Below are 11,493 nucleotides of genomic sequence, written 5' to 3'. Positions count from 1 at the left end.
CACACTTTATTCTTCCTATTTTCCCCACAACAACCCTGTGGGCTAGAGAGAAGGTGAGTGGCCCAAAGACACCCAGTTTCCTTCCTTCCTTCCTTCCTTTCCTTTCCCTTTCTTTTCTTACTTCTTTCTTTCCTTCCTTTCCCTTTCTTTTTTCTATCCTTCCTTCTTTCCTTCCTTCCTTCCTTCCACCCCTTCCCTTCCTTTGTTACTTCGTTATTTATTTAGTTATTTATTTGAAAGAAAGAAGGAAGGAAGGAAAGAAAAAAGGGAAAGGAAAGGAAGGAAAGAAAGAAGGAAGGAAGGAAAGAAAAAAGAAAGAAAGGGAAAGGAAGGAAGAAAGGAAAGAAAAAGAGAAAGAAAGAAAGAAAAAGAAGGAAGGAAAGAAAGAAGAAAAGGAAGGTAGGTAGGAAGGAAGGAAAGGGAAAGGAAAGAAAGAAAAAAAGGAAGGAAAGAAAGAAGGAAGAAAAAAGGTAGGAAGGAAAGGAAGGAAGGAAGGAAGAAAAGAGAAGGAAGGAAAGAAAAAAGAAAGGGAAAGGAAGGAAAGGGAAAGGAAAGAAAGAAAAAAAGGAAGGAAAGAAAAGGAAGAAAAGGAAGGAAAGGGAAAGGAAGGGAAGAAAGAAGGAAGGAAAGAAAGGGAAAGGAAAGGAAGAAAAAAAGGAAGGAAAGAAAGAAGGAAGAAAAAAGGTAGGAAGGAAGGAAAGAGAAGGAAGGAAAGAAAAAAGAAAGGGAAAGGAAGGAAAGGGAAAGGAAAGAAAGAAGGAAGAAAAGGAAGGAAAGGGAAAGGAAGGGAAGAAAGAAGGAAGGAAAGAAAGAAGGAAAGAAAGGGAAAGGAAAGGAAGAAAAAAAGGAAGGAAGAAAAAAGGTAGGAAGGAAAGAAGGAAGGAAGGAAGGAAAGAGAAGGAAGGAAAGAAAAAAGAAAGGGAAAGGAAGGAAAGAAAAGGAAGGAAAGAAGGAAGGAAAGGGAAAGGAAGGGAAGAAAGAAGGAAAGAAAGGGAAAGGAAAGGAAGGAAGGAAAGGGAAAGGAAAGAAAAAAAAGGAAGAAAAGAGAAGGAAGAAAAGGAAGGTAGGAAGGAAAAGGAAAGGAAGGAAAGAAGGAAGGAAAGAGAAGGGAGGAAAGAAAAAAAGGGAAAGGAAAGGAAAGAAAGGGAAAGGAAAGAAAGAAAAAAAGGAAGAAAAGGAAGGAAAGGGAAAGGAAGGAAGGAAAGAAAAAAGAAAGGGAAAGGAAAGGAAGGAAAGGGAAAGGAAAGAAAGAAAAAAGAAAAGGAAGGAAAGAAGGAAGAAAAGGAAGGTAGGTAGGAAGGGAAGGAAGGAAAGAAAGAAGGAAGGAAGGAAAGAAAGAAAAAAAAGGGAAAGGAAGGAAAGGGAAAGGAAAGGAAAGAAAGAAAAAAGAAGGAAGGGAAGGAAAGGAAAGAAGGAAAGGAAGGGAAGGGAAGCAGGCAGGCAGGTAGGCAGGCCAGGATTCTCTTGCTGGGGCTTCAAAGCAAGCCCGACCGGCTTCCCAAGCCCCATAAGGACCCATCTTTTTTTTTCCCCCTGAAGTCCAGGGCCCACCAGGACCCACAGGCCAGGCGTTCCCTCCGCTCCGTCCACGTGGCACCAAGCGGGGAAGGGCGAGGCCCAGGGCCGGCCCCGCAGGGGGATGCTCCGGAGACCCTGGCCGGGTGCGTGAAAAAGCCCCTCCGTACCACCAGGGCTCCTTTGCAACCCCTTTGCCTGGGAGAGAGGGAGGAGTGGGGGGGGGTCTCCTGTCTTAGGGCTCTCCCCCCACCCACCCCCGGGGCAGCTTCAGCCCAAGACCCCCGCCAGCCTCCGTCCTGGGAAGGAGAGGAAAGCCGGCGGGGTTGGGGCTCCAAAGAGGACAATTCCCGTCTTCGCCGGCTCTCCCAGTGGAGACCCAGGCCGGCCGGAGGAAACGGAGGCAAAATTGGTGACTTTGCCAGGAAGCGGCCGGCCGGGCTTTCTTCCACTCCGTTTGGGAAAGAGGGGAAGGGGGAGGATGTGTTGGGGAGGGGAGGACGAGGCTTTCTTTCCTCTTTCCACACCCCCCAGCCCCCCCCTCCTCACCCCCCCAAAATTTTCTTTTTCTTGGCAAGGTTCCAGGCGCTGCTAAAACTATTCCGCTCTGTCCTAAGATGCCCTTGCTCTCCCCCCCCCTCTTCACCTCCCCCCCCATCACTCCTGGTCCCACTTTTGCGGAGTTTTGCAAAGGGTCTCTGGCTCTAGGTAAGCGGGTGGGGAGGGGGTGAGTGGGGGGGTGGGGAATTCCCGCAGCTTTGTTTCCACGCCTTGCTTGGGAAGAAAAGAAAAGGAAAAAAAAAAAAACCAAGTTTGTAAAGGGATGGGTGGGTGGGTGTCCGACTGCCGAGTGGTCCTCGCCTTCCTTCCACGCCCACCCACGCGCACCCCTCCCTCTCTCCCTCCGCGGACGGCTGGTGCTGGCGTGCCCCCGAAAGCTGGACCGCTGGAGGCTGAGTTGGGGGGTGAGTGGCAGCATCTCCCTGAAACTCCAAAGCTTGCTTCTTTCTTTCTTTCTTTCTTTCTTTCTTTCTTTCTTTCTTTCTTTCTTTCTTTCTTTCTTCCTTTCTTCCTTCCTTCCGTCCTTCCTTCCTTCCTCCTTCCTTCCTTCCTTCCTTTTTTCTTTCTTCCTTCCTTCCTTCCTTCCTTCCTTCCTTCCTTCCTTCCTTCCTTCCTTTTTTCTTTCTTTCTTCCTTCCTTCTTTCTTTCTTTCTTTCTCTCTCTCTCTCTCTCTCTCTCTCTCTCTCTCTCTCCCTCCCTCCCTTTTCTCCTCCATCTCTCTCTCCCACCCACCCCCCTCCCCGCCTCATCCCGGGGCTGGCCCAGTTCCCAGGGTTGTACTGTGATCAAACCCTCCAGCTTGGAGGGGGCTGTGCTCCGGCTCTCGAACCCGCCTCCGCCAGATCTCATTTCCCTAAAAGAAAAAGAGGGGAAAAAAAAGAAGAGAGGGAGAGAGAGAGAGAGAGAAAGAAAGAGAGAGAGAGGAGAAAGAAAAGAAAGAAGGAAAAAAGAAAGAAAGAAAGAAAGGGAAACCCTCCCCATCTCTTTCCATTTCTCTCCCCCCTCCTCTTCCTCTCCTCCTCCTCCTCCTCCTCCCCTTTCCCACTCTTGTTTCCTCTCTTCCCCCCCCCTCCTCCCGTTTCCAGTTCCGTGGAGCATTTCCCGGGACCTGCCAGCATGTCTGCATTCAAAGGGGGTCTACTTTTCTTTTCCTTGCTGGTGCTGGTCCTGGGACAAGCTGTGGATTTTACAGATTACAGCGATGTGCTGGAAGAGGAAGAGGACGAGAAAGAGGCAATTGAGTATAAAGACCCCTGCAAAGCTGGTAAGCTTGGGGAGAGAGAAAAGTGGGGTGTGGGGGGGGCACAGTGTGTGTGTGAGTGAGTGAGAGAGAGAGAGAGAGAGAACACACTGCGCGCACTGCCATTACTTCTCTTGTGGCCACCTCCTTGTGCAAATGAGTGTGTTTGTGTGGGTTTTTTTTTTTTTGTTTTATGACTGGGGGGTGGGCGAAAGGGGAAACCTACCGGTGCTCTTTTGTGTGTCTAGCTTGCTGCTTCTCGGGAGGCTCTGAAAGGGCAGGGGTGGGTGGGTGGGGGGGGGGTCTGTTTGAACCCAGGTCATGCACACTGCCTGGTTGGCAGGATAGCCTCCAGACAAAAGAAAAGAGGACAGCCTCTTCTGTGTGCCCCGTCCCCCTCCCCAACATCACCTCCACAGACATCTCCGCTCTGGCTGTTGTAAAAGAACTCTTTTTAAAGTTGGGATGGAGAATGGTTTGACTTCCCAAACTCCAGCCCTTTAAGGAAGTATGTTGTCAAGAAGTTTGTGTCTGCAACAACTGCGCCCCCCCTTCTCTCGGCCACGCCGTTGTTGTCGTTTTCTCTGGATTGTTGTCGTTCCTAGCACGATCCCCGTCCCTTGCTTGCTTCTTTTCCTACCGTCCTGTTTTTTAAAAAAAAAATAAAATAAAATAAAAAAAGTGTGTGTTTTGAGACTCTTTGTGCCTTGGCTGTGGAATGAGCCCACCCCCCCAACTCTCTGTTTGTGTGTCTCCTAAGGGGGAATGTTTGAGAGTGGAAGGAAAGTCAGAGGGATGCTATAAGAGGAATGTTAAGGGAAGAAGTTGCCATGATCTTCTTTTTCGATTTGTGTATAAAGCGAAGGTTTGCGGGATGGAATTGCCCCGGTTCTCGATTTATTTTCTCTTTCCCAGCCAGATTATTTACAGGAGTTGGCAGAGAGGTAGCTGTCAAAGAAAGAAAAAAAAAAACGGTTTCTTCATTTCAGAAGGATTTTTCCAGACCACCTAATCTATAATTGCCCAAAGAGTAACCCTGTAGCGTTTTAAGTATTCGGTCACCATGTTCATGCTTTGCAAAATATATCTAAATGGCAATTTTCCTCATTCTTTGTCCCCGTAATGGAAGCGTGGCTCATACTGCCACTATAAATCTCAGAAAGAGAACTGTTATAGCTGCGCTAATCGGATATCTGCACTAATGTTCGTTGGACCTGTGACCCATAATTGCAACATCCCCATAGCATGTCAGGCTGATGCCAAAATTTCTGGAGCGGTATATATCCGATTTCATAATTTTGGAGACCCAAAATTCATGAAGGAAGGGTCTATCTAGATCTTCGCTGATCTCAAGAGGAGTCATTTGGTTGAAATTGACTTCTGTGGGAATGGCATGTTTAATCCTGCCAATCAGTGCTAGAGCCTCAATGACGTTTGACAGGACCAACTTGGCAGTCGATGTACTGAGAAGAAGCTCACGTGCTTTGAAGTTTCAAGTCATTTCAAAATTGGAATGAGTCGGCCGGACTGAATAACACAGAGAGTCCTCGACATCCGACCACAATTGTAGCCCAAAATTGATGTTGCTAAGTGAGCTGTTTGTTAAGTGAGTTTTGCACCGTTTTACGACCTTTCCTGCCACATTCGCAAAGCGAATCACTGCGGTGGTGAATCGAGCTTCCCCCATTCATTTGCTCATCAGAAGGTCGTAAAATGGGGAATCGCATGATTCCAGGACACTGGACACAATCAGTTGCCTACTGTCTGAATTTAATTAATTTAATTTAATGTAATATTTAAATTTATATACCGCCCTTCTCCCGAAGGACTCAGGGCAGTGAACCGCCAGAAGCATAATTTTGGTTCACCTGACAATGGGGATGCTGCAATGGTCATAAGTGTGAAAAATGGTCATAAGTTGCTTTTATGGGATGTTGTCCCTTTGAATGGTCACTAAATGGACTGTTGTAAATCGAGGATTAACTGTAGTACCCTATAGAGGAATATGGGAGACAGGAGGTCAGTTTTTTAAAAGATGCTTTTGAGTCAAACGGACAACCGAATGCAGAAAGTTACAAGCCCCGATCACCTACTCTGCCAATGATAACAATATTCTGCTCCTTGTACAAGAATCTGTAAATATTTTCTATTTTTACTCTCTGATTACTGGTGTAGATAGATAGATAGATAGATAGATAGATAGATAGATAGATAGATAGATAGATAGATATTTTGGCAATGTTACACCGTGATAAAAAAATTATTATACATTTGTTTTTGATTTTTCTTTTCGATGCTCTAATAAAATTTAAAAATATTAAATAAATTAAATTTCTCCTGATGGGAAAAAATACTGAAATGCAGTGAGTTTATGAATGTGTTCTAAGGTGGTCTTGGAAAGCCTTTTTTAAAAAAAATGTATCTGAGCAGCATTAGAGGCAGTCTGGTGTAGTGGTTAGTTAAGGCATGAAACTAGAAACCAGGAGACCCGTGAGTTCTAGTCCTGCCTTTGAGCACAAAGCCAGCTGAGAGGCCTTGGGCCAGTCACCTTCTCTCAACCCTAGGAAGGAGGCAATGGCAAACTTCTTGTGAAACCATGCCCAGAAAACTGCAGGGACTTCTCCAGGCCAGGGGTCTCCAACCTTGGCAACTTTTAAGACCTGTGGAGTTCAACTCCCAAAATTAGAAATTTATTCCATTATGCAAATGCTTCGCTTTAGAGAAATCCCACATTTCAATCAATGTGGAGGTCTTGATATCATTCCTCTAGTCCAGGGGTCTCCAACCTTGACAACTTTAAGACTTGTGAACTTCTGGGAGTTGAAGTCCACAAGTCTTAAAGTTGCCTAGGTGTTGGCTGAGGAATTCTGGGAGTTGAAGTCCACAAGTCTTAAAGTTGTGTATGTGCTGGCTGAGGAATTCTGGGAATAGAAGTCCACAAGTCTTAAAGTTGCCAAGATACTGGCTGAGGAATTCTGGGAATAGAAGTCCACAAGTCTTAAAGTTGCCTAGGTGCTGGCTGAGGAATTCTGGGAATAGAAGTCCACAGGTCTTAAAGTTGCCAAGATACTGGCTGAGGAATTCTGGGAATAAAAGTCCACAAGTCTTAAAGTTGCCAAGGTTGGAGACCTCTGATCCAGGCAGTCTCTGAAAAATCAGACCTGGTTGAACAGGAAAAAAGAAAAAGTTTCAACGGCACCAAAAAAAGTGCTGTTTTTCACACTTTAGGACAGAAGTCTTCAAACTTGGCAGCTTTAAGACTTGTGGACTTCAACTCCCAGAATTCTCCAGCCACTGGCTGGAGAATTCTGGGATTTGAAGTCCACAAGTCTTAAGCTGCCAAGTTTGAAGACCTCTGCTTTAGGACCTTTGCAGCACCCCCATGGTCATGTGATAAAAATTCAGATGCTTAGCAACTGGCTCATATTTATGACGGCTGTAGTGTCCTGGGGTCCTTTGTGACTTTCTGACTTGCAAAGTCAATGGGGAAGGGCAGATTCACTTAACAACCGGGTTGCTGACTTCACGACTTGCAGTGATTCACTGAACATCTGTGTCAAGAAAGTTTATAAAACGGGGGGGGGCAAAACTCACTTAACAAGTGTCTCGCTTAGCAACAGAAATTTGGGGCTCAGTTGTGGTCGTAAGTTGAGGAGTTACCTGTAATTTGAAGACATTCCCTTTGAGAAAAAGGTTATTTTCTATATTTCACTTCTATGCTGAACTGAAGCACATAATATTCTGCCTGCAGGCCACATGAATTCCTAGTCATCTTTGGTGGCTACTCCCATTTATTCGTGCTTAAGATTGCAGTCTGAGAATTTAGAACAATTTATGTGTCATGCAACCTTCAGTTAGAACTTAATCTTTAATAACAACCTCTCTGGGTTTTATCTCCTATGAAATTTCTAGCCCCAGTAGTTAAAAACAATATGGGTTTGTTCGTTTCTAGGTCTGAAACTCATTAAGAGCGTTGTATGGAATAGGACTTCCAACTCCCGTTCTTTCTTTTGGTGTTTAACATTTTTTATTAATCGATCAGAATATAAAATACACAGAAAATGAAAACAGTGGGGAAACTGGGGGAGGAAAAGGGGGAAAGGAGAAAGTGGTTGGTAGAAGGAGAAAAGGAGGAAAAAGCATTGACATCTGATTCTCTTTAGCACAGTAGAAGATAATAACCTTACAGCCTCAAGGTTTTACTTTTACATAATAATATAGACTAAGAGAGGGACGCGGTGGCTCAGTGGCTAAGTGGCGGAGGTTGTCGATTGAACTCGTCGGCAGTTCAGCGGTTCGAATCCCTCGTGCCGCGTAATGGGGTGAGCTCCCATGACTTGTCCCAGCTTCTGCCAACCTAGCAGTTCGAAAGCAGGTAAAAAATGCAAGTAGAAAAATAGGGACCACCTTTGGTGGGAAGGTAAGAGCGTTCCGTGCGCCTTTGGCGTTGAGTCATGCCGGCCACATGATCACGGACACGTCTTCGGACAGCGCTGGCTCTTCAGCTTTGAAACGGAGATGAGTACCGCTCCCTAGAGTCGGGAACGAGTAGCACATATGTGTGAGGGGAACCTTTACCTTTACCTTTATAGAGTAGCCATTTCTATAACAACAAACTATCTAATCAGCGAAATCAAAATTTCATGTTTTTTTTCCCCCATCACAAGCACAAAATCCAGAAGCGATTTCCAAATCCAACTCCACTCTTTTAAAGCCAAATTGCTGATTTGAAGGATCCGAAATCAGAATTTTGACTTGTGTAAACTGGGCCAGTGACATTTCTTAGGAAAATCCTCACGGGAAGACAGCATCCAGTGTGAACGAGAAGCCTGTTTTCCTTCCGGAGCAGGGCTGAAGTTTCCAAAGGCTAAGTGTATTGTGACAGGCATGTTGAAGCCAGGGGTGGGTTCTACTTATTTTTACTACCGGTTCGCAACGAGGCTGTGCGCTGATTTATTTATTTTATTTATTTATTTATTTTATTGAATTTGTATACTGCCCTACACCCGAAGGACTCAGGGTGGTGAACAGCCATAGAATAAAACATATAAATACAAAATTTAAAATAAAATAAAACGAATTAAATAATTTGGCTGAACAAATTTAAAACCCCAATAATTTAAAACCAAATTTAAAATTTCCGTTTAAAAAGGGGAAAGACTTAGTTCAGGCCAGCTTGATGAAATAAGAAAGTCTTGAGCGCGCGACGGAAGGTATGCAGATCCGGGATCCTCCGTATCTCCGGGGGGAGCTCGGGGTTGGTGGGTGGACATCGGGGTCAGTGGGTGGAGCCTCCCAACGGTTTTACTACCGGTTCTTGCGAACTGGTCCGAACCGGGGGCAACCACCAGTGGTTGAGACTCTAGAAAGAGTGCAGAGAAGAGCAACAAAGATGATTAGGAGACTGGAGGATAAAACATATGAAGAACGGTTGCAGGAACTGGGTATGACTAAGCTAGTGAAGAGAAGGACTGAGTGTGACATGATAGCAGTGTTCTAATATCTAAGACAGTGATAGCTAACCTTTTCTGGACCGAGTGCCCGAACCCCCAAAATGCAGTGTGTGCAAGGCACCCATGCATGCTCCCCGCCAGCCGTGCATGCACGCCCTGCCCCCTGCGTGTGCCCTGCCCCCACGCATGCGTGAACAGCCCACCTCCTCGTGCATTCATGGCAGAGACCCAAAGACCAGCTGGTCAGCAGGAGGCATGTGCGCATGTGCAGCAGAGCTAATATGGGGAGACGGCTCGCGTGCCATCAGAGAGGGCACTGCATGCCACCTCTGGCACACATGCCATAGATTCACTATCACGGATCTAAGGGGTTACCACAAAGAAGAGGGAGTCAAGCTATTCTCCAAAACACCAGAAGGTAGAACAAGAAGCAGCGGATGGAAACTAATCAAGGAGAGAAGCAACTTAGTACTGAGGAGAAATTTCCTGACAGTGAGAACAATGAATCAGTGGAACTACTTGCCTCCAGAAGTTGTGAATGCTCCAACACTGGAAGTTTTTAAGAAGATGTTGGATAACCATTTGTCTGAAGTTGTGTAGGGTTTCCTGCCTATGCAGGGGGTTGGACTAGAAGATCTCCAAAGTCCCTTCCAACTCTTGTTATTCTGTTCTGTTAATTTTAATCAGGCGAGCTACTGTTATGGGTTTTTAACACTGAATAAGAGCCGAGGTGGCGCAGTGGTTAGGGTGCAGTACTGCAGCTACTTCAGCTGACTGCTAGTTCAGCAGATCAGCGGATCAAATCTCACCGGCTCAAGGTTGACTCAGCCTTCCATCCTTCTGAGGTGGGTAAAATGAGGACCCAGATTGTTGGGGGCAATATGCTATTTAATATACTGTCTTTGGTGTAAGCCGCCGAGAGTCCTCGGAGAGTGGGCAGCATAGAAATATGAATGAATGAATGAATGAATGAATAAATAATAGTGCAGGCTTTTTAAAACAGTACGCAGTAAAGTTTTAAGCAAATGTCAGTGAAATCTTAGCAGGCTTTTATGGAAATAAGTTGGGGTACTGGAGAGACATCCAGTGATAACCTTAAATGGACATTTTTTTTTTTGAAATATTCCAGCAAATATTCCTATAATATGCAGGGCAGCAAGTTGTACAGATTCTCCTGATAATGGCAATGTTAATGTGTCCAAAGACGCCGCATTTAAATGAAATAGGGTTGTTTATTCCCTAGAGTGAAAAACAATATCTTATCAAAAAGCATTCAGAAATCCTCATTTGTGTAGTTCATTAATATCCTGATTTACGGCTCTTTAGTCAGTCAGGGAGCTACTGTCCATTTACATACAAATGAGCTCACGTATGCAGATTTGACGGTACTCAAAGCATTCCTTTGGGAAGTGTGATTTTCCCTCTGCCGTGATATTCTGGGAAGAGTCAGAGGAGAACTGAGTTTTCTAAATTATGTAAACCACAAAAGCGTTTAAGACAGTTTTATTTCTGCTTGAACTGCTTGACCCATGCTTGTAGAGTAGACCAATTCCTCGGGGCTGCCTAGGGAATTTTTATTTTATTTTTTAATTTGATTTATATGCCGCCCTTCTCCGGAGACTCAGGGCAGCTTACAATGCATTAAGCAATAGCCTTCATCCTTTTTGTATATTTATACAAAGTCAGCTTATTGCCCCCACAAACTGGGTCCTCAATTTACCTACCTTAGAAAGGATGGAAGGCTGAGTCAACCTTGAGCCTGGGGAGATTCGAACCTGCAGTAATTGCAGGCAGCTGGTGTTAATAACAGGGTGCTTTAGACCACTGTACTACCAAGGCTCCACAGAGTCTTAAAGTCCACACAGAGTTTTAAAGTCGCCAAAGTTGAGAAATGCTGTTTTAGAAGTCAGCACATCGGAATGAATTTTTTTCCCCCTTGTACTTGAACACATATTTGCTGAAGTGTCTGGATTCCAATCTGGTGAGAAGCAATTATTAGCAGTGCTGGAATAGTGATGCCATGTTGCATAATGGGTAATGAAGTACAATAAAAAGAGACTCATCCTTCTTTTTAAAACAAAACAATAATAGGATAACAGAGTTGGAAGGGACCTTGGAGGTCCTCTAGTCCAACCCCCTGCTCAGACAGGAAACTCTATACCAGTGATGGCTAACCTTTACCGGACCGAGTGCCCAAAGCACACGTGCGCAAATGGGCGTGCATGGCCCCGAACCCCCCCAAATGCAATGCGTGCATTGCACCCCGTTTCATGCACATGTGGCCCCTTGCATGCGCCCTGCCCCGTGTATATGCATGCATGCCCCACATGCGCCCCCCAGGGGTGAAATCCAGCAGGTTCTGACAGGTTCTGACGAACCGGTAGCGGAAATTTTGAGCAGTTCGGAGAATCGGGAAATATTACCTCTGGAGGGAATTTATTTATTTATTTATTTATTTATTTATTTATTTATTTATTTATTTATTTATTTATTTATTCGATTTATATGCCGCCCTTCTCCGGAGACTCAGGGCGGCTTACAATGTGTTAAGCAATAGCCTTCCTACTTTTGTATATACCTGCTTAGTAGGGCTTTCGCCCCCCCCCCCAAAGCGGTGTTCTTTTTTATACAAAGTCAGTTTATTGCCCCCACAATCCGGGTCCTCATTTTACCTACCTCGGAAGGATGGAAGGCTGAGTCAACCTTGAGCCTGGTGAGATTTGA

The 11,493-nt window shown here is 45.2% G+C and overlaps 1 protein-coding gene across 1 annotated transcript in view; it reads left to right on the top strand.

The window, feature by feature from the left end:
- The first annotated feature begins 2,114 nt into the window (after positions 1-2,114).
- The window catches only part of BMP1 (bone morphogenetic protein 1), a 180,146-nt gene continuing 170,767 nt past the window's right edge, over positions 2,115-11,493 (top strand). The window contains exon 1 of the mRNA XM_087875891.1: positions 2,115-3,340. Coding sequence (XP_087732017.1) covers positions 3,193-3,340 — 148 coding nt within the window. The 5' untranslated portion in view covers positions 2,115-3,192. The remainder of the gene's footprint in view (positions 3,341-11,493) is intronic.

Source organism: Pantherophis guttatus, chromosome 9 (assembly GCF_059756535.1).
Source record: "Pantherophis guttatus breed Tessera chromosome 9, ASM5975653v1, whole genome shotgun sequence".
NCBI classification, from domain to species: Eukaryota; Metazoa; Chordata; class Lepidosauria; order Squamata; family Colubridae; genus Pantherophis; species Pantherophis guttatus.
This window is presented reverse-complemented; position numbering and strand designations above follow the sequence as displayed.